Source organism: Rhizopus microsporus, assembly GCF_002708625.1.
Source record: "Rhizopus microsporus ATCC 52813 unplaced genomic scaffold scaffold_8, whole genome shotgun sequence".
Classification (NCBI taxonomy): domain Eukaryota; kingdom Fungi; phylum Mucoromycota; class Mucoromycetes; order Mucorales; family Rhizopodaceae; genus Rhizopus; species Rhizopus microsporus.
Genome location: NW_019671923.1, coordinates 111408 through 132625, shown reverse-complemented (window position 1 = coordinate 132625; position 21218 = coordinate 111408). Strand labels below are relative to the sequence as shown.

General features: G+C 38.9%; 10 protein-coding genes across 10 annotated transcripts; 5 read left to right on the top strand and 5 right to left on the bottom strand.

Moving 5' to 3' along the window:
• Positions 1-607: 607 nt before the first annotated feature.
• Positions 608-1330, bottom strand: RHIMIDRAFT_237362 (uncharacterized protein; the record flags this gene model as incomplete). The annotated part of the gene is made up of 2 exons (XM_023608743.1): positions 608-1006; positions 1121-1330. The coding sequence occupies 2 exons, from the start codon at positions 1328-1330 to the stop codon at positions 608-610; spliced, it is 609 nt and encodes a 202-aa protein (XP_023466141.1).
• A 903-nt stretch (positions 1331-2233) lies between these two features.
• RHIMIDRAFT_287609 (DUF1264-domain-containing protein) lies at positions 2234-2875 on the top strand (the record flags this gene model as incomplete). Its single annotated transcript, XM_023613489.1, has 1 exon — positions 2234-2875. The coding sequence occupies one exon, from the start codon at positions 2234-2236 to the stop codon at positions 2873-2875; it is 642 nt and encodes a 213-aa protein (XP_023466140.1).
• A 646-nt stretch (positions 2876-3521) lies between these two features.
• Positions 3522-5386, bottom strand: RHIMIDRAFT_226460 (uncharacterized protein). The gene is made up of 2 exons (XM_023607569.1): positions 4685-5386; positions 3522-4625 (listed from the first exon to the last, which is right to left on the bottom strand). Exons 1-2 carry the CDS (start codon positions 5178-5180, stop codon positions 3586-3588), a joined length of 1536 nt encoding a protein of 511 aa, XP_023466139.1. The 5' UTR covers positions 5181-5386; the 3' UTR covers positions 3522-3585.
• A 788-nt stretch (positions 5387-6174) lies between these two features.
• Positions 6175-7552, top strand: RHIMIDRAFT_287608 (eukaryotic type KH-domain (KH-domain type I); the record flags this gene model as incomplete). Its single annotated transcript, XM_023613488.1, has 3 exons — positions 6175-6564; positions 6610-7260; positions 7331-7552. 3 exons carry the CDS (start codon positions 6175-6177, stop codon positions 7550-7552), a joined length of 1263 nt encoding a protein of 420 aa, XP_023466138.1.
• A 240-nt stretch (positions 7553-7792) lies between these two features.
• Positions 7793-8876, top strand: RHIMIDRAFT_281985 (uncharacterized protein). Its single transcript, XM_023613051.1, has 2 exons — positions 7793-8228; positions 8282-8876. Exons 1-2 carry the CDS (start codon positions 7860-7862, stop codon positions 8642-8644), a joined length of 732 nt encoding a protein of 243 aa, XP_023466137.1. The 5' UTR covers positions 7793-7859; the 3' UTR covers positions 8645-8876.
• On the top strand, positions 8877-9541 carry RHIMIDRAFT_132120 (uncharacterized protein). The gene is made up of 2 exons (XM_023605558.1): positions 8877-8984; positions 9044-9541. The coding sequence occupies exons 1-2, from the start codon at positions 8909-8911 to the stop codon at positions 9505-9507; spliced, it is 540 nt and encodes a 179-aa protein (XP_023466136.1). The 5' UTR covers positions 8877-8908; the 3' UTR covers positions 9508-9541.
• Positions 9542-9546: 5 nt separating this feature from the next.
• RHIMIDRAFT_281981 (putative cation-transporting ATPase) lies at positions 9547-13634 on the top strand. Its single transcript, XM_023613050.1, has 6 exons — positions 9547-9957; positions 10007-10551; positions 10599-10927; positions 10983-11369; positions 11437-13227; positions 13278-13634. Exons 1-6 carry the CDS (start codon positions 9880-9882, stop codon positions 13550-13552), a joined length of 3405 nt encoding a protein of 1134 aa, XP_023466135.1. The 5' UTR covers positions 9547-9879; the 3' UTR covers positions 13553-13634.
• Positions 13635-13656: 22 nt separating this feature from the next.
• On the bottom strand, positions 13657-16117 carry RHIMIDRAFT_313240 (OPT superfamily oligopeptide transporter). Its single transcript, XM_023614854.1, has 2 exons — positions 15814-16117; positions 13657-15758 (listed from the first exon to the last, which is right to left on the bottom strand). Exons 1-2 carry the CDS (start codon positions 16075-16077, stop codon positions 13731-13733), a joined length of 2292 nt encoding a protein of 763 aa, XP_023466134.1. The 5' UTR covers positions 16078-16117; the 3' UTR covers positions 13657-13730.
• Positions 16118-18766: 2649 nt separating this feature from the next.
• Positions 18767-19706, bottom strand: RHIMIDRAFT_291812 (uncharacterized protein). The gene is made up of 2 exons (XM_023613839.1): positions 18979-19706; positions 18767-18925 (listed from the first exon to the last, which is right to left on the bottom strand). The coding sequence occupies exons 1-2, from the start codon at positions 19615-19617 to the stop codon at positions 18866-18868; spliced, it is 699 nt and encodes a 232-aa protein (XP_023466133.1). The 5' UTR covers positions 19618-19706; the 3' UTR covers positions 18767-18865.
• A 19-nt stretch (positions 19707-19725) lies between these two features.
• Positions 19726-21197, bottom strand: RHIMIDRAFT_281974 (lactate dehydrogenase B). Its single transcript, XM_023613049.1, has one exon. It carries the CDS (start codon positions 20938-20940, stop codon positions 20032-20034), a length of 909 nt encoding a protein of 302 aa, XP_023466132.1. The 5' UTR covers positions 20941-21197; the 3' UTR covers positions 19726-20031.
• Between the last annotated feature and the right edge of the window lie 21 nt (positions 21198-21218).

Below are 21218 nucleotides of genomic sequence, written 5' to 3'. Positions count from 1 at the left end.
ATCAAAATCAATTTCGCATTTTCGTTTATTGGTGGTCCAAATGAGCGCAAAAATAAAATAATAAACGTCGTTCAATCCGTTCAATCCGCTTGGAAAAAAAAAAAAAAAAAAAAACACCTTATAGGTACAAGGGTAAAAAATATAAAAGGAAAATGATAAATAAAGCTACCGGTGGGGAATTAAAGGAATTGATTTAACCATACAAGAAACTTTTGACCATGGGTATGCCTAGTAGAGATCAATTTGTTATAGCGTAGCTAATCTAATTCATATAGTATGGAGCATATAATCGGCCATCGTTGAAACCAGATGAAGGCCACGTTTGGGGGAACCGAAGGACGTAGAGGAAGCATACTCAGAAGGAATGACAATGAATCCCGTATTGTTTCAGGCATGAACAGACATCGGTGCATATCAAGGCAACTAATAGCGTGGCTCTTAGAGATCTGCTGCGTTGAGTGCTTGGGGTATGGTTGAGGTTTGTCACGAATGGTCTTTGACCACTGATCATTTGGATAGCACTGTCGTTGTGCAAAATGTCATATCTGCTGTAAGCCTTCATGGTGTGTCCAATATCGACCACGAGCTCAACGACGTTTTTGTTGAATCAGAAAAAATGGTGCAGATCACCAATGTTAGTCGTCAGGCCACGGTAATCGGTCGTCACGAGTCTGACCTTGCGTTCTGACTTCGTTATTTTTTGTCTTATGGTTTGCGTGTCCCCACTATAATAATCGAGATTCAGCTCTGGACGTTCATAATCACGCGAAGCTATCGGATCGAAAGCCGACACATCAATCGATGCAAACACATCTTCGCACAAGAGCCTTGTCTTGAGCTTGTAAATCTGAAGGTTGACTGTTTTTCTCTTTGCGGACAACGTTTCCGGCGTTGGGCTTTTTCTTGCATATCCAATCGTATAAATGTTTGAATGTATTGCTTTGAGCATGACACGAAATTGATGGGTGTGGTTGATATTGCCCCAAGTAAAACCACGATACTCAAGCTTGACGACGGTGTAAAGACGACCGCGTTTTCGAATTTTTTTTTTTTTTTTCATATATTTGCGTTTCGCAGGACCCCAAAGTCCATCCTTGCTCATTCATTCTGCCAAGTCTACCTGTTTCAAAGTGTCGTTTTGCATATATTGCTGGACAATTTCATATACTTCTTGTTCGGATAAAAACATGGTATCTGTCACTCCAGGGATCGGTTGCTTGGGCATGATTTGCTTTGTTAAATGTAAAATGGCCGTACGGGATGGAGGAATAGATTGACCGTACGATTCGCTGCTGATGCTTTCAAAGTGCTCTTCATTTTCGATAGCCATGGAAAGAAATTTGATTTCGGTTGCCAAGCCAGTTGGCAATCGTTGAAACTGTGATATTATGGATGAATAGTTGTTTTGACTTGGAAGATTAGAAATACAGCAAGATAGAATGGGTCTTTCTGTAATCCTTTTATAAACAGAGTAAGGAAGAGATTGTTGGCAAAAAAAGAAATTGACCTTCAAAAATAATGCTGTCATCATCTATTGATTATATTAATATGGCGCGTCATCAACTATTACAGACTATAGATGCCATGAATCAGTGTTGTGACTTAGTATGAGGTATTATGTTAGTGTCGAATAGAAAAGATGACTTTGGCTTATATACGAAATATATATTGATTATATTACGCCAAAGGGTGTAGTCTTCTTCGATATAACGTAGAAGTACGATAGAAACCGCCACGGTTTCTTATTGATCTTTACCATTGATATGGCGACAGCAACCAGAGGGTCACCATTGACCAATGTCACAGGTTCTAGGCCAATTTTTTGCAACCATGTCAGAGTATGATCTTTATTCTCGTCCGAGGCTTCGGGGTCGAAGATGCTATAAGTAGCATCGCCTGCAGCCAAAAAAAAATTTAGTGCAAAAAAAAAAAAAAAGTTCCACTGACCAGTTTTTATGGAGGCCGTCCACATCCACATGTTTATTGATTGTGTCACTTTGTAGGTGAGAGGGTTTACCAACTGGCAATTCTAGCTGGTGTTACCCGATATTCTCGGGCAAGATTTTGGAAATCGTGTCAAAGTTGACGAAAGCTTACGTCAATGCATCATAATACTGACATCGTTTGTTATTTATATATAAAAGATATCATTATGGACTTTTATCTTTTTCTTTGTATTTAATTTTATATTATGTGCAGTGAACAAGGAAAGACGTCTACTCTTAAAGCTGGTATGGAACTTGCTTCTAGCCCTTTGATAAGTTTCAAGCCTATGGGTGGTATCTGCGAGAGTTTCTGTGGTATTCATCCTTATTGTAATGACACCAACCGTCAAGTTATTGCCTACCACTACTGCCATATGATTGATGAAGACAGGCGCCAATGCCTTGTCTATGACAGTGATTCTGTAGATGCTAAATTGATTGCTGTCGAATATATCATCTCTGAGGCTCTCTTCAAGTCACTTCCTGAACAAGAGAAAAAATACTGGCATTCTCACAAGTACGAAGTTGAAAGTGGTCTCCTTTGTATGAATGCCAAGAGCCTGGTGCCTGATGCGGTTACTTCCACCATTGAAAAGGGTCCTCTTGAGATTCTTGTCAACACATATGGTAAGACTTGGCAACTTTGGCCTGTAGATGACGACGGTAATTGCTCATCCAAAATTCCTATGGGCCCTCCTCAGCTCATGATGGCTTTTACAGCTGATGGTCAAGTGAAGCCAGAGTTAGTGGAACGTCGTGATAAACAAATGGGTATCTCTACTGAAAAGAAGCGTGCAGAAAGAAAGGACGTTATCAAAGGTAATCCAGTAGCAGAAGGTGCCGATCATTGGGAAAAGGGTAAGCCTTTCCAAATCCCTACTGATTTGTAATTATTTTGTCATTTATATTGCTGTTATTGTTGCATTAATGTGTATATAATAAAATTGGTTTATCTTGCATTGTTTTTTAAAAATCAAGGGTTTCCTAAAGACTGGGGTTCATTGTCTATGTTATGCAAAGTTACAAGTAGAACAAGTCTGAACTGGCTTCTACTTGTGTAATTCAGCCAATTCTGGGCCAATGCTTTGCTTTGATCTTATAGTTTATTGTATAAATGGCGCCATCATATTATTATTTTAGTTTCAAAACCTGTCTTAGGCGTGGAAAGTTCTATTTCCTTTTTTGTAAACTATGTCATGCAAGAAATTGAGCGACTCATCTTTCTCTTAAAGAAGATCAGGTCTACCTTTAACAATGAATAAAGTTCGATCTTGATTATGATTAGTAAAGTTTTTGATCAATTGAATCGGCTTATCGGTACCTTTAAAGCAATGCACAAAATGGCCATATTGCTTCATTGTCAATGATCTCATCGTCGAGTAAAATATAGTAAAATTGGCATAACAGTCTTTACATACACACAAAAGCAGTTTCCACTTGTTACGGATAAGGTCCATTCATTGGCATGTAATATTAAATCAGGGTGCATCATTTAGACTCTCTTATAATGATTAGTTTATTACTATATTATATATTACTACTACTACTACTATTATTATGATTACTATATGATGACTGTATAATGATTATTGTGTTAATATTAAAAGAGTATATTGCTATTATTGCCATTGCCATTGTTGTTATTATTAAATATATCATCTGTAATGATCTTTTGAGTTGTACTATAACTAGCTGTAAACTTGCTGACAATCTTTTGAAGAGCTTCGCTAAGTCTTTCCCATTTGAATACTTTAAGATCTTTTTCGATATTTCTAGGCTTTGGTTTTGGAAAACCCATGACAAGTCTAAAGAATTCTGCGGTATCATCTTTATGTTTACTGATCGTTTCTGGTTCGAATCCTTCTAGGTTGCGACGTACACGATTTTTTTCTTCAACAGTGAAGACAACACCGATGAGGTATTGGAGAAGAGAGAGACAATCAACAGATGTGACATAGTAATCCCCACGTTCGGCCCAATAGATACATGATATCACAAAGTCTGGAGGATCCTTGGGTTTACGTCGTCGATAGACATTGAACTTGACAGAGATGGATTGAGTGCCTTGTTGTTTTCTCCAAAACTGGACTAACCGACGCTGTTGGCTGACTTCTTCTTCTGTCCAGTCTTGCATCATCTCGTTCAGGTCACCTTCAATCGACAGAGTCGCGTTACTCAGGACATTGGCAAAGGGATCAGGTGGTGGAAAGCGACTGCCTGCGGGGATAGGCATATGTGGAGGGAGTGCAGGTACGATCGGCACGATGTTTTGATGTGATTGTGATTGTGAAGTAGGTAATGGCTGAATAGGATGTGCTTGTTGAGGAGAGTACATGGATGCATGAGAGGAAGATGAATGTGCAAAATGAGGTGAAGGGATCATGATGGGCGAAGGAGCGTTAGGCATGATGTTGGGAGGTCGCATCTGAATGCCACTGTTTGGTAGCATTGGCATCATGAACTGAGAAGAAGGGTGTTCAAATTGCAATTGACTTGATGAAGTGGGTGTAGAAGATCCTTGGGGATCAGATGTTCTGTAGGTAGGATAGTTCAGTATATTGGTAGGGTCCATTTCAACTCTTGAAGATAAAGGCATATAAGGCAAATAATTAGGTTGATAAGGCATATAAGGTGATGTGTCTATGTATCATAAAGATAAGAATTAGAAATGAAAAAGAAAAGTGCATGTGAGCATATACCTGATGTTTTACTACGTTTAGCATTGACATCAAATTCGTGACTAACTGTTCTTCTTCTATGACTACTAACGTTACTAAAGGCAAAGTAACCAGCGAACCAACTGTCAATGACATCAACGTTATCTTCAGTTCCTTCACGTATCATAACCAAATAAATGGGTACTCTTTCGCGGTCAGGCGTTGAAGTAGCTTGATAAACAGGTACTTGAGAATGAAATGAGATGGACTGATTTGAATTGACAGTAAAATGAGTGGGAACAATGCAAGTACCAAAGGCGATTTTGATAAGAGTCGAATTCAAATTGTTGAGAGTCGTACTGACCATAAATGGATCCCCTGCTTGGCCTCGAAGTGGATTAAAACCGATGATAGTTGGTGGTTCGAATAAGTTGGTCGGTTCACTGTGAGGCATCCATTGTTGATATTGTTGATTGTCTAAATTAAGATAAGGTTTCAATGCCAATTTTACTTGTTTTTTTTGTTTACTTTGTGACATGAATTAAATGATGAGAAAAAAGGCGATAATTTTGATCTGTCAAATTGCTATAGAAAAAATATAAAAATTAGTATTTTTTTTTTGTCATGGAAAAATAAAATGAAAAGGAAAAAAAAAAATAAAGAATATAGCAAATCCTTTCTTCTCTCTCTTTTATTGTTCATTGAATATTTTATATATTTTATACATCTTGTATATCTTGTAATTTCTAAATATCTTTTTTTGTTTGATCAACATTTGAACAATAAACTTCTTTTAAAAGTGAGTTTAAACAAAAAGAAAAAAGGATTTGCTATTTCTCCATTTAAATAATTTGTTTCCGATGCCATAACGTTAATCGCATGGTCGTACACGGTTGAACATGTGGAATAGGCAACTTACTTTCTACTTTTAGATTTTTTTAATTTTTGTAATTTTGAATATATGTAAAAAAGAAAGAAAAAATAACCCACCCTCCCCATTATCTATTCTCACTCTTTATTTCAATGAAAATATATGCAATAGTAAAACCCATTCAATAAGAGCCTTGAACCATTTGAAACTTGATGTCTGAGCTCTCTTTGTTTGTGTATGTCTTTTTATCACGTGTACGTGATATCATCCTACATCCAACCTAGGCAAGTGGCTTATCTCTTTATCTTTTTTTCTTTTTTAAACTAATTATTGTCTCTTTCTATATTCTAGAGACATATACACTTACACACACTTACACACACACATACACACACACACAAAGAGAGAGAAATACTAGTATATATATCCCAAGTAAATAGCCTTGTTCATTCTTTTTTCTTTACTATACACACACATATATACACACATGTTCCTTATTCCAATTCCCAGATTCTATTCTCCCTCTTCCAATCTAACCATTCTTCACACCTATTCTCACCTTTACCTTTTACCTTTCTCCCTGAATCGTTTTTATTAAACTCATCAAGGTAATCCAAAAAAAGAACATACATCATTATATACTTTTTCTTCTTTCATGTAGATGTCTGATAACGAAACAATCGACAGGTCTAAACGTCCTCGTTTAGAGGAAGAATATGACTCTGAACACGAACGTGATCACCAAGACGACCGCCACCCAAAAAGGCAAGCAATTCCTGACCCTGAGACAAAAGCCCCTCATTTCGTGCCATGTGAGGATTCTCCAAAATCAAAATCTCCGGATATTAAGTCTAAATCAAGTCAATCCAACATCATCTCTCTTCGTTCACTCGTCAGCATGAAAGATGCTGGCTTAATCATTGGAAGAGGCGGTAAAAACGTCAGCAAGATTCGCGAATCCTCTATGGCTCGTGTGAACGTGTCTGATATTATTCCTAGTGCTGTTGAACGCATTCTGACCGTGATAGGCCCTGTCTCGGCTGTGTCAAAGGTAATCACGACATGCATTCTTGTCTCTCATTAACTGTCATTGTAGGCTTATGCTTTGGTAGCAGAAAAGATTATTGAAGAAAGCGCGCTTGCAGAAGAGAACCAGAATGTTCCACCACAACAGGACATAACCATCAAAATTCTCATTCTTTCTAATCGTATGGGCTGTATTATTGGTAAAAGCGGTTCTGTCATAAAGTCTATCCAAGAATCAAGTGGTGCTCGTGTTACTGCAGCAGAGGAACCTTTACCTTTATCCTCCGAACGTGTCCTCTCCATTCATGGCACCCCACAAATGATTGAACAGGCAGTCAAGCGTGTGGGGGATATTTTGATTGAACAAACTACGCAACCTACGGGCTATACACTCTATAAACCTATCCCTGGTGGAGCCCAGAGCTATAGTAATCACAGCAGCTCAGGTTCTCAACGAAGTACATCACGTCGTCCTCATGATAATAATATGAATTCTGCTGCTGCTGTAGCCATGATGGGATACGCTGGTATGCTGCCTGTCAACGGCATGTCTGTCAACGGTCTCTATTATCCCTCTAGCTATCCTGGAACGTCTAATGGGAGACAGAATGACTACCCATTACCTATCATGCCTGGACTGTCAGGAATAGGAATGGGAAATATGCCTGGATTTATGCCACATACGACACAATCTCAGCAAATATATATACCTAACGAAATGGTAACCCAACCAAAATATATATATATATATATACTTTCTCTAATCGCTTTCTCTCTCTCTTCTATTTTAGGTTGGCTGTATTATTGGTAGAAACGGAATGAAAATCAATGAAATCAGACAGACAAGTGGAAGCCACATCAAAATTGCGGATCCTAGAGACGATAGCCGTGAAAGGCTCATCACGATCACAGGCACTCCTGAAAGCAACCAGATTGCCCTTTATCTGTTATACTCTCGTCTTGAAGCAGAGCAAAGACGTGTTGGAACAAGATATAATGATTCCCAAAAATAAAAAAGTCTCCTCAATAGGCTAAAACATTTGTGTGCTGTGTGCCATTTTACAAGTATGCAGACATTGCTCATTCGTATGTTGAGGCTGTAAATTTCACCGGTGGTCCTTTTTTTTGGTTTCTGACTTTTAATAGAAAGGGCTGGTGCTTTCTTTTTTTCTTTTGTTTCTTTGATGCTCTTTTGGATCCTTTTGTTTGTTCTTTTCAGCAATGTCAATTCTTATGCTAGTGCACCAGGGACAGTAAGTGGTAGTCACAAGATGTCTACAGTCATTGACAGTCTTACAGTGTAGTGTAAGTGGAAACAAAATGGCCACTATTGGTCATGGTCCCTCCAAGTCCACTTGTTCCGATTGCTATGGTGTAAGCATCAGGACATCGTCTTCTTCTCTTGTCAATATACAGCTGACAGGAAAATTTGCTTATCAAGGCATTGTTATGCTTGTAAAGGATAAAGATACCAACAGAACCGTAGGCGAATTTAAGGAATTTGACCAAGACCTCTTTACTTCAGTAGCATGCGACGATGATGATGAAGTTGATCAGGTAGATCTCGACTCAAATGCTGTCATTGGGCATATAGACTCCAAACTAAAGCAATGGCCAGTCCATGTCGGTTGGATGATGGATATTGTTGATAAACCAATTACTACACTTAAGTTCCAAGGCATGGTTGTCGTAAGTTTGTCCAGTGTGGATAAAACACAAGAAGGTTGATCCTTTGTATATAGATCGACTATGACAACTTTCATATGTTACCTGAAACAGAGTTCAAGTTAAAAAAGACAGTGGCGATCACAACTACAACAAGAGAGATAGAAACATCAATGGAAGCACCTACGATGACCATATCAGATCCAGTGAGTCGAACAACAGAAATAAAACACACAGCCACACAGACAATCATAGAGGTAGAGCATACTATGGATACATTTGTAGAGCAAGAGCGTAATGAGTTATTTATCTATACATTTTCAATACTGTCTACACTTTATTGTTCTCTGTCTGTTTGCCTACGGAAATATATAAAGAGAAGAAAGAGACGAATAGTAGACGATGAATTACAACTCATACCCACTGCAAAAGACAATTAGATCAGACCCTGCATAAAACACGTTTCACACAGATACCTTTTGTAACATAATAAATTCATTTAAAGAGATATAATTTTAGCAAAGCGCGCAGTCAAAGAGTTAATCCTAGATATCTGGAGTCCGACTAGTGCAGGAACGATGAGTATCTCGAACACAAAATGTGTAAATCGGACTGCATTCATCTCTCTCTCTTTCCCCTTTTTTCTTTTTCTTTCTTTCTTCCTTCCTTCTTCTTTTACTGTATTATATGAATAGTATCTCCTCATGAAGATCGTCACCACTTTGATCCTATTCATATTATATCAGTATGGCGTATACGCTATCCCAAAATTTAATACAGGTTGATCTCATAAGCATGGTTTATTATTTGTTTATTAACCTCTTTTATATAAAAAAAAGTAAATGATCATTATCATAATGGCACTATGTGTCCAGCCGTTACACAGAATGATGTAGGATGTCCCGTTTTATGCGTCAGTGATCATTCTCTTTGCCCGTCCACAATTGGTCCTCAATCATGTCCTGCAGGTCAATCTTTGTGCATCGACGGGTCCTGTCAGACCGACTGCGCTTCTAATGCAGCAACCAACCCTTGCTCTTGTCCGTCCAGCCCACATGTGCAGTTAATGGCCTGCAATCGAATGACGCAAATCAAGACGAGTATTCCCAACTATCACCCTGAGAATGCAACCGCACAGACCTATGAAGCTTGTTCTTTGGTGTTAAAGAGTAATCAACCGATCTCCATGACCTGGGCAGATACACATACTCAGACAGGAGCACAAAATTTGATTATTTGGAATGTGTGTAGTGCACCCACTGGAATGGATTTCCCAACTCCAGGTATTGTCCAAAAGCCATAGAATGGGTATAGCAGGTGATTGATTCTCATCTATCATTAGCGCCATTGGTGATTTGTTACCTAGCGATTCATTTGGGATTCTTTGTACTCTGGCCGATATGGATGCTGTACAAACTCATTAGAGAAAGGGTAAGCGAAAAAAAGTGCGCGTTTATATGCATATAGATAACCGCTACCTATTCTGTAGGCTTGCCGCACAAGTACAGTATCCAGTGATACTGTTTCACTTAGCAGTGTAAGTGTACAGGACAGCCCTGTAAACGAAAAAGTATCAGAAGAGCCATCAGCAAAGGAGAAAAATGTACAATCAACACAGGAAAAAGATGAACAGCTTGTACAACGAGGGTATAAGGATGACTGGGTTGGATATATCATGGTCGCTTACATGTCCATCATTTCTGTCTTTTGGATCATTACCCTACTCATTCTTTCTCTGGATTATTATGGCTATGTATGTATACTGCTTCTCATATTACTTGTAACTTATATCAAATCTATAGGTTAATGGTGTGCCCTACGGATTGTTTTACGACTCTTATGAGCTATCTAGTAAAGCATTCTGTTTGGCTTGGTTTCTTGCCACAAGCTGGTACTTGGCTATTAATGTGATGCGAACCAAAATTAGAAACCACTTTAGGATTCAGACTTCGTTAGATCAATGTCACCATGTGGAAATTCAAAGGCCACGCAAAGTGATCAAGATGTTGAGCGATGAGAACGAGAGCCACGGTATACAGCAAAGATTAGCAAGTCTGGAATTTCTCTTGCGAGAGATACTTGGTTTTGATACTTTGACCAAGACAGTGTCTGTTCAAAGAGACTCTCAGGGCAACAAATACTTTGAATTTCAATCAACCCGATACACATTCAATACACATCTAAATCAGTTCACACCTGCCGTTGTTCAAATCAGTTTAAACCCTGTAGATTTACTCGGTATGGCTGCTGGATTAGATAGCGAGACAGCCAAGCAGCGACTTGAATTGATCGGTCCAAATTTCATTAAAGTCCAAGTACCCAGCTTTTTGGAAGCATGTTGGCAAGAGTAAGCCATTATTTTTTGCAAAAGCAGCTCATCTCATTCACATCTAGATTGACTGGGTTCTTTTATATCTATCAACTCATGATACTGTGGTGCTATTTCTACTTGGCTTATTGGCAAATCGGTATATCCGACACTGGCGTCATCTTACTCGCTGCCATCATTAAAGTCATTGTGCGTCTCAAATCAGAAAAACGAGTCAAGAAGATGGCTGAACATGTAGGCACCTGTGAGGTCCTTAGAGATCAAACATGGCAGACAATATCCACAGCCGAATTGGTTCCAGGGGATGTTTTTCAAGTGACTCCTCATCTCACTGTACCTGTAGATGCTGTCATTCTAAAAGGAGACATCATTGTTGACGAAAGTTCTTTGACAGGTAAGTTCTAATGAGAAAGTTATTAAAGAAAAAGATAATTAACATAGACATGTAGGTGAGCCTTTGCCTATACGAAAGTTTCCTATTCGTAGCGATACGACAGTATCAAAATTTGACGCACAATCCTCTGGGAAAATCAACAGTTTGTTTGCAGGTACCACAGTGAAGCAAGCCATCGGGACTGCCTCAGGTGATCTTCCTGTGGCACTCGTCCTGAAAACACGAACGGATACAGACAAAGGACAGCTCGTGCAGCGTATACTGTTTCCCCAACCTGTTTCGTTTATCTTTAACGAACAGCTAAAGCTCGTGTTTTGTTTACTGCTAGTGTGGGCTCTTGTTCTACTTTGCTTTGGTGTCTGGTGGTTGGGCGGCAAAGGAATGACCGCTTGGTTTTATGGAACGATCTGTGCAGCACAGGTGATGAATCCTCTTTTGCCAGGTTTGGATATCATACTATGGACTTTTTATTTTATTTTATTTTTGCTAATCTCAATTTACACATATAGCCATCTTGGTCGTTGGACAATCGGTTGCGTCACGAAGGTTAAAGAAACGTTCTGTATTCTGTGTTGACTTGCCTCGAATTCTCATGGCAGGAAAAGTTCAAGTGTTTTGCTTTGATAAGACAGGCACATTGACAAATGAGGGACTCGAATACTACGGTGTTTATCCTTCCAAAGACGCCTACTTTCAAAACTTTGCTGATCAATTTGATACGCTTCCGGATGCTTTAAAGATCGGTCTGTCGAGCTGTCATTCTGTGTCTCGGTTGGGTGAACAGTATATAGGAAATCCAGTAGACATTGTCACGTTTGAGACCACAGGCGCTTCGTTAGTTTCCGATAAAGACTATGATATTTCTTTGAACAACGACCAAACACGACTCAAGATCATTCAACGATTTGAGTTTCAACATGCCCGTGCCTCTATGTCTGTTGCCGTTAAGGATCTGTCGACAGGACACGTACATTTGTTCTGTAAAGGGTCTTTTGAAAGAATAGCTAGTCAATCTTGCCAAATACCGCCTGATTTTGATGCCTTGACAGCTCAAAAGGCAAAGGAAGGATGCTACGTCCTCGCTATTGCTCATCGAGATCTAGGAATTCTAAATGAAAAAAAGGAAGCCGAAATTGGGAACAAATGGACAAGAGACGAACTAGAGTCCAATCTGAATTTTGCGGGCCTGTTACTACTCAAGAACCAGCTAAAGCCAGACACAGCCGATGCTATTCAACAGCTTAAAGACGGAGACGTACGAACTGTCATGATCACAGGTGATAATGCGTACACTGGTGTCTTTATTGGCCAACAGTGTGGCCTGGTGCCTTCACAGGCCCCGGTAATTCTTGGTGAAGTGAATGACTCAAACGAGAATACGCTTATTTGGACAAATACAGAAACGGGACAACAGATAAAGAATATAGATACAGAATTAGAAGCAAACAGTAACGTTGAGCTGGCTCTAACAGGAAACGCGTTTCGTCTGTTGGTAGAAAAAGGCAGTATTCGCCAATATCTGTTTCGCATTCGAATCTTTGCTCGTATGACACCTGTGGATAAGATGGCTTGTGTAGAACTCTTTATGGAAAAAGCTATTACGGCTATGTGTGGTGATGGCGGTAATGATTGTGGCGCACTTCGGTCAGCCCATGTGGGTATTGCAATGTCAGAGGCAGAGGCATCGGTTGTTTCACCCTTCAGTACACCGCGTCGTTCGGTTCAAGCTTGTGTAGACTTGCTCATACAAGGAAGATCAGCACTAGCCACTTCTTTTGCAAGTTACAAGTACTTGATCATGTATGGTGAAACCATGGCTACTGTCAAATTTTGCACGTTTTATTATACAATGTCGTTTTCCCAATGGAACTTTATCCTAATTGATGCTTTCATTACCGTGTTTTGTTCCTTTGCAGTAACCCAAGCAGGTGCTGCTAGGAAGTTGTCAAGTCACAGACCAACAGCGCGTATTTTGGGTCCTGAAGTCCTATTGTCTGTACTAGGAACACTCTGGATAAATGCTTGGTTCTTGATTGGAGCCTTCATATGGTTATATACAAAGGATGACTTCTTCCGCTGCCATGAGTGGGATGCCCGTGCAATCGATAATTCCAAGTGGTGGCTACTTGGTGATAGTTTTGAAGCTGATATCCTAACGTTCATCACATTGTATCAATTTGTCAACTCTGCGTTCATCTTTAACTACGGCTATATCTTTAGAAGAAGCTGGTATCGCAATTACTTCTTGATATTTGTATGGGCACTTTTTGTTGCTATTGTTAGTTACTGGGAACTCGCAGGTAAAGCAAGTAACAGAAAAATTGTGTTATGATGATTTACTCTTGCATAGATCCCAATAGATTTGGCTGCTTAATGAGAGTCAACTGTGGTAATCCTGACGTACTTGTCTCCCTTGGATACCCACGACCTGACTTTTATATTGAACCATATAATAATCCTCTTGGACATAATGTGCTTCCTCGTTATTTTAGGTATCAGCTATGGGCCTATTCAATTGGCAATATGCTTGCTGTAAATATCTGGGAAAGGTTCTTTATTCTTGGACCTATCAGACAATGGCTCAGGAAGAAATATCCTCTAAAAAAACTTCAAATGAATCTATGAAAAGGGCGCTTTAAATATTTCTATATAGTTGAAATAAACTTTTACTTTAAGCTCAAAAGCAACTAGTAATTCTGTGTAGAAACAAAGTAAAAGTGGTTCTATTTATTGATTCTAAAGAAAGAAAAAGAAAAAGAGAGCAAAGCGATCATGAAAAGGATATCTTTATGAAAATATTACACTAAGAACTACATTTAGCACAACACATATCCGGATACAGCCCTGCTTCCGCAAGGTCCTGTCTATTACCCCACCATGTAGGGAAAGGGTAAGGGACACCACTACCGCCTCCTTGCACGGTCATAGATAGCAAAAACACCATAATGGATGTGCCCGAATCTAAAGCAGCTGAAATTAGATAATTGTGCTTTGCAAACCATGCAGTGTATCGCCGCTTAAGATAAAACTGTGAATAGATAACAATAATGTAGGAGCATGTGATCCAAGATGTGGTCGAACCAGGCATAATCATGTATCCAGACGCAATCATAGGGATATTTACATACTGGAAACCAGCTTTAGGGTACTTTTTGTGTAAAGCCCAAAAGGGAACCGGTAAGAGAAAGCCGATAAAGAAGGCCCACAGGACCATGCTATAACGGCTGTGCGGGCCAAACATCGCCATCGGTCCAATACCACCCCAAGTCATGGCCGCAGAGTTCATTGTTTGAGGGCCAGCGCCGTTCCAAAACTGGTTGCCGTTTGGTAGCAGTAGTACATCTGCTTTGCTTTCAACAATAAGCTTATTGATAACATAGTTGAAAATAGCGCCGATAGTTGTGCCGAGCATTTGATATAAGAATGTCATTCTAGGAGGCACTTTCATGTAATGGCCAATCTTTAAATCACTGGCCATTGCACCAGCTTGTGAGAGAGTATTGTAGCCGAGTGTCTTGAAGTACATGTTTGCAATTGGATGGCCAGGCAATACAAAACCTCCAATCATTTCTGCAAAGACGTTTAGTCCAATGCCGCCCCCTGTAATGGCAGTAATCATGTTTAACGGAAGAGAAAGTATGGCAGAGAGACCGATTGCAAGAATACATCCCCACCAAGGGAAACCACTGTGATTAGCATAGGCAACACCTATATTTACTGCAATTCCTGCCATAAAGACACCATAGTACCACCATTGAGGGACCTCAGGATAGTTCTTCATTAGCTTCATATGTATGTCAAGGTCCCCAGTAGAAAGCTTGGTCCTGAGGATACGGAAGGTTTCATAAATTTGCTTTCCATAAAATAAAAAAACATGAGATATGGTCGCAGTAAGGGTCATGTTGACGACTACGTAGCTAATGGCATAAATAGTAGAGTATACTGGTATACCAACTTCAGCCAAGGCTGTCTGATTCACCGTATTGTCACTATTGAGCACTTGCCCCTGTGGGTAATATTCTGCAGTGCCGTTAGGAAATAGTCGGAATATACTATTAGATAAAAATGGGAAGCTCTGAGCGTTCCATACATTAAAGTAGTAGGCCAGCGGACCGATTAACCAAAGAAGAAGAATACCAGTAAGAATGTTCATTTGCACCCAGAAGGGAAGCACGAGAGGGCTGATACTAGACAGAAGGTTCCAATCGAAACAAAACGAGAACATGCCCAAACCTTCATTGGGGTTTAGACCACCAAAAAGATTCTTCACCCATCTACTATCTTGTCTAGCAATGCATACAATCGAAAGGCCACCAAGAAGGGGAAACATGTATTGAGGTATGAGTTCATAGACAAATATGGCAAAGAAAACAATAAAAAAAAATCGTGTACGCCATCTGGCTTCTTCACTTTTTGCACTAAAAGTGTTCAAAACGGAAACAAGAGGAAGAGATGTTGGCCAGATAAGGTTGGATGGATATACCAAGAATGGCCTTAGTTGCCCAGCGATGCCGTAGCCTACAAGCTGAGTAGCGAGTAAAAAGAAGATAGAGCCAGCTGGACCTGGTGTGTTAGAGTAAAATAGCTGTTGAGTGGATAGCACCAGTGTGCCATAGGCTGAGGTATTGGCAGATGAAACCATGATGTAGATACACGTGTGCTCCTTATAGTTGAACGGGCCAGGGTTTAACCAAGTGTGCTGTGGTAACCATTTGGCCCAGGCAGAACAGATTAGATAGGCTACAATCAGCAGAAATGTATTGGTTAATGTGCTGCCTACTGGTTTGAACTGCATCAGCTGCGAAACAGATGAAGAGAGGATGGACAGAATCTATGGTGTATCTTATCAAATACATGCTTATTACATGAATCATATAACTATTTACCAACCCAGTGATAATAGAGCGAACTGTCAAGACTGGTAGATCAGGGTTGTCGTTGATCACGGCTATATCATTTACAATTGCAACATCAGTTTCATCAGAATCAAAGTAATGTTCCTCTTCGCTTGGTCCACTTTCATCGTCTGTCTTTGGTTCCTTTGGATTGCTGATCCAGAGATCTTTATTTTTCAGTGATTTTTCATCATCTTCTTTTTCATTTCTACAGTATGCTGTTTCTTCTTTGTTGATGCTACCTTGAAATGACATGAAATGCCTTATTTTTTGCCGAAAAATAAAGAAATCTATATATTAACTAAGCAAAGGAGGAGTGAAATGGAAAAAAGGGGGCCATCGCGCGTTGTAAACTGTCTACGTTTTATACTCGATACTCACTCGTGTTAGTTGCAGATGCTCGGCCTAGCAAGGGGATATGGCCCATGCAATGGTTGCATTGCTTTGTAACCCCATTTAAAGCACAATGCAGAACATAATGTATACCTCTTTAATCAATATCTCGGATATACCGATAGCTTATACTGTCGCTATTATGTAAAAGCAAATTCTTTGACAAAAGATGTCTATCTATTCTCTTTACTCTTCTCACAGCCCTGGTTCAAATTACAACATTTGTAGCAGTTCTTTTTGTGCCCTTTTCATGTTTTCTTTTTTCTTTTATGCCTTTATCCGTGAATCGAAGAAATTGATGTGTGACATTAGGAACTATGATGACAAAGATCATTAGAACTCTGAGGGATTAGCATATGCAAGCGGAATAGATCTCTTAATAATACGGTTATGTCATTTAGGAGTGAATTGATATGAGATGAATACAGCTATGTGCTTACTTGAGGTCGTTCTGTCGTGTTTCGTCATATTATCATTTCAACTAGCTAATATCAAGCTTATAGAGCAAGCTCATATCATCGCCGTGTCAATGTTGCTATGACGATCATCATTAATAGTCGATCTAATATATAATCTCAAAGGTAGACAACGTAAGTCCTTGCTGGTGTTTTAGAAGGCCCATATTATATACTTTTTCAGAAATTATTCGCACACATTACAAAATCAATAGCAATTAACACTTTAATTGATTTTCTATGTCTTCTTTATTGCTTAAAAGACAACATGTAATAATACATAAAATAAGCTTTATATTTTTGAGGGATACATAAAATAAATATGGTCAACGCTTTTTAATCAGTTTGTGTTTTCTATTTCATCATTTAGCTACTCTGTAACCATGAGGCAGAGGCTCTATTCTTGAGTAAGGCTGGGTTATCTATTGTCATTACCGAGAGGTTACCGCACTTGGAAGTTAGTGCTAGGCATTCAGGCTAGTGCTATTTTCTGGGTTTTCTCCAGACGCAAGTTCGGTAATAACTCTTATCGACTTCAAAAGAGGACTTATTACTGAAAAGCATCTTCATCCAGAAACCGAAAGAATAACACACATATTATTTGCACGCTTCAAGCGCTTTTTATCTTAACCTTTAAATCTTTCTTGTGATTATCTCCTATTGCTCAGATTGTCAAGAGAACAACAATATTAGTGCCAGAAGCGAATTAAAACCGCAGTAATTATAATCTACGCTTACAAATATAAATGGTAGAACACTTGTTCATTTGTATGTTCCTTCTGTCTTATCTCAGAATAAAGGCGGGTAATGAGCCTTATTCTGCTATTACATAACAGGCAATTCGGGCGAGAGCAGTTACAATGCTTGTTATCTGCATTTTTGACTGAGCGTCGTTTTGAGTAAATTCAAACGAGCTTCGACACACTAAACACCAAAGACAACAAGACGAATGGTAGAGGCATGCTTTGTAAATAGATCTGCCTTCACCGTTGATGTCATTTCACCCATCAGCTTCTTTGTGTCCTGAAAAATCAGATGACATCTCCATCACAAGCTTTTCTTTTCCTCCAACTTTCCCAATGCTATTGGTTCAGACACTCATAATACGCTGACTTTTGCGTGTAGCTTTCAGAAGGTCCTCTCGCACCTATTAATCACATACATGAGAAAATTACATGAACAAAGGAACCATGTGTTCCACCCAGTAGTTTCGTTCATAGTTCACCCGAAACATAGTCTGGAAATACATGAGTAAAAAATCCGTAAGATTCAAAGCAACAAATCGAAAAACGTGGCGCTTTTTCTTATCACAAGCGACATCTCCTACTTCCCTTTTAGCAGTCCAAACTTTACTCGCAAAGTCACTATCAATGGTATCCCCTCTGAGCTTAAGAAAGTCTCGCAGTTGATCCAATATAATAGGGTATACGGAGAAACTGGCAAGGCGAAGCTACTCATCGCATCTCTTGTTAAAGACGAACGCTTACTGAATCTGTAACAGCAATGAGCGACTTAACAACATTTTGATAGGCGTTCTTGGGCAAATTGCTCGGATGAGTTTCCTGTTGATGGCGTGGGTAGTTTACGACGGGATCCAACCAGTGTAAATACTGAGATCACAGAATACCTGTAAAAAGAAAGTCTGTTGACTGTTGAACGAAATAAATGCAGGAAAAAATGTTTAATTTATACTTTTAAGATAAATAAACTCAGAAAAAAGGAAAGAGAGCGTCATTGTGTTACTTGCGATGCATGCGTGTCTGTTTAGTATCTAGCAGCACCGTATCAAGACACTGCATCAAAAAGTATATATGAGCTGACTAGTGATCATCTACTCACTTACAAGATTCGTCTATGAACGAATTCCCATGTCTTTTGTTTTCTTGTCTGTACAACTGAGTTGTAACACGATGTCGGCCCGTCTGAGATACCCTCTTATAGTTGTCTACCATCTCCAAGAGGCACTATTATAATAACAGTATTATGTTAAATCTTTATATCAGGGAAAGTTTTATATCATCTCTAGCTGAGAGGTTGAGTTCGTTGCAAACTTAGCCCGTGTAGAAAATGTCCATCTATTGTATAGACTCGAATTATGTGTTTTAAACAGTAGTGGTTTCTAAACACTTTATCAAAAATCAACTTCAAATTGATTGAAATAAAAACACACGGACTTTTAAAAAAATTTTATTTATTTATTCCAAGACGTGCATCCTCATGCTGTAACGTGCAATATCCATCAAGATTTGTGCAGCCTAAAGAAAACGCTAAGTATAAAGAGCATAGAAATGAATGTGCGTATATTTACCTCTAACAATTGAGTCTTTTGTTGTTTTGGCATAGTTGAAGTATGATGAAATTCCCAACCGTGTCTTTGTAAACAATTCAAGTGCTTATAAGTTAGGTTACAAGCATCACACTTGTATTGATTGCCTTGTCCTGCACATGATTCTAGATGGACACATTCATCCTCTATTTCTTCTACATCATCCTCTTCCTCATCACAAGAGGTTATTGGTGATGGCGTAGCAGATGCAAACGATGCTAAAGTAGCTGCAGCAGCAGAAATAGCTTCTGATTCCTTTTTTTGTTTTTTAGTTTTCTTTTTTTGCTGTTTAATGTCTAATACTTCATAGTGATATGATTTCTTTTCTACATTTTGACGTCTTTTTCTTTTAGTTGCTGGCTTTGATGGTGATGATGCTGATGATGTTGAAGATGATGGTGAATATGATTTTTGTGGGTGATGATAGTAGTATGGCAATGGTGGAGGTGGAGGTAAATGATAACCAGGTAGACTTGAAGGTGGAGGTAATATATAATCTGATCTATGCTCCATATTATTACTATTATTATTGTCATAGTAATAATTATTTTTATTTCCAAATAAAACTGAAGGAGGTGGCAATGGTTTTGTCGTTGTCTTCTTTTCTGTATTTGACAGCATTTTGTACTAAAAAAGGAGAATCAAAAAAGAATAGGACCTTTCATTTGTAGAAATATTTTTCTTTTACGGTTTTTCACTTTAAATTCAGACAGTGGTTTTTTTTTTTTTTTTTTTTTTTTTTTTCAGAGTAATCAAAATTAACCTCAGACTTACAGATTTCGTAGTCACACGTAGTTGAAGAGAGAGGACAGACCCTTTTGCATCATACTTTTTTTTTCCTACAAGAGCAGTTTTATCATAAAAACGTTTAATTAAATCTATTTTACTCGCTAAAATAGGCTTAATATGTATGCGTCATCATATTTTAATAACATGTTGACATAATGATAGAAAATCAAATTGTAACAAAACACATTATTGGTTTATTTCTTTTAGTCAAGATATAGAGCACAAGTGTACCTTCTTCTTTTCTAGTCAATATAAGCGTTCTATCTCTTGGAGCGCCTTTACAGACTCTAAAAGCAACGTCTCCTCTTCTTCACTTAATGGAATCTCATATATCTTTTCTACTCCCTTCCAACCAAGCTTAGCCGGCATAGAGAATGTGACCCCATACTTTTCTACATAAACTGATACCGGATGCACTGACTTTTTATTCAGCATGATGGTATGAACCAAGTCTGCAGCACAAGCGCCAATACCGTAAAATGTTGCACCCTTTAATCGAATGATTTCCATCGCCTTACCGGATATTGCTCTAGAAATGGCTTGTTTATCAAGTTCTTGAAACTCTGGAAAAGACGTCAGTGGCTGTCCTCCGATCGTAGCTGCTTCCCAAGCAATCATCTGTGAATCACCATGTTCTCCCAGGACGAAAGCATTGATCGACTGCGGATTAACATCAAATATCTCACCAAGGTGAACACAAAGTCGTGTTGTATCAAGGTAGGTACCAGAGCCAATTACCTGGTTGGGTTCCAGCCCAGATAATCTTTGAGCGATATGTGTCAATATGTCGACTGGATTAGCAACCAACAGTATGATAGCATCTGGCCGAATAGGTTGCATACTACCAATAATGTTCTTCAACACACGATAGTTACGTTCGATTAGTTGTGTACGCGGCTCGTCCTCCTTTTGCTTAGCACCGGCAGTGATGACAATGATGTCTGCTTGACCAGCTTCTTCAGTGCTTGCCCCTCGAATTGGCGTATGACTTACGCTTGCTGCATCCGCTAAATCAAGTACCTGTGCTTGAACAATTTCGGGATTGATATCGACAATAAGAATCTCTGAGCAAATGTTTTTAAACATGAGAGCATAGGCTGTGGATGCTCCTACGGCACCGGCACCAACAATGGCTACCTTAGAATGTGATACCATGTTATAAGTAATAAAAAGAGAATAAATATGTGAGTGTATATATATATACAAGAAAAAAAAAGAACTGTCGATATGGAACCTATCCGGTCTATATACATCTGGGTCTCAATTATCCATTCCCTCTGTCTCTCTCTATCTCAATATCTTTGTTACGCTAACACAGACACTCATCTTTACATTTTCCGATTTATCTACCTGTAATAAGGGAGATAAGCTCGGGGCCTTTGAGAAAAACACACTTTCATAAGAATACTGACAAATTATGCCTGAATTTTTCT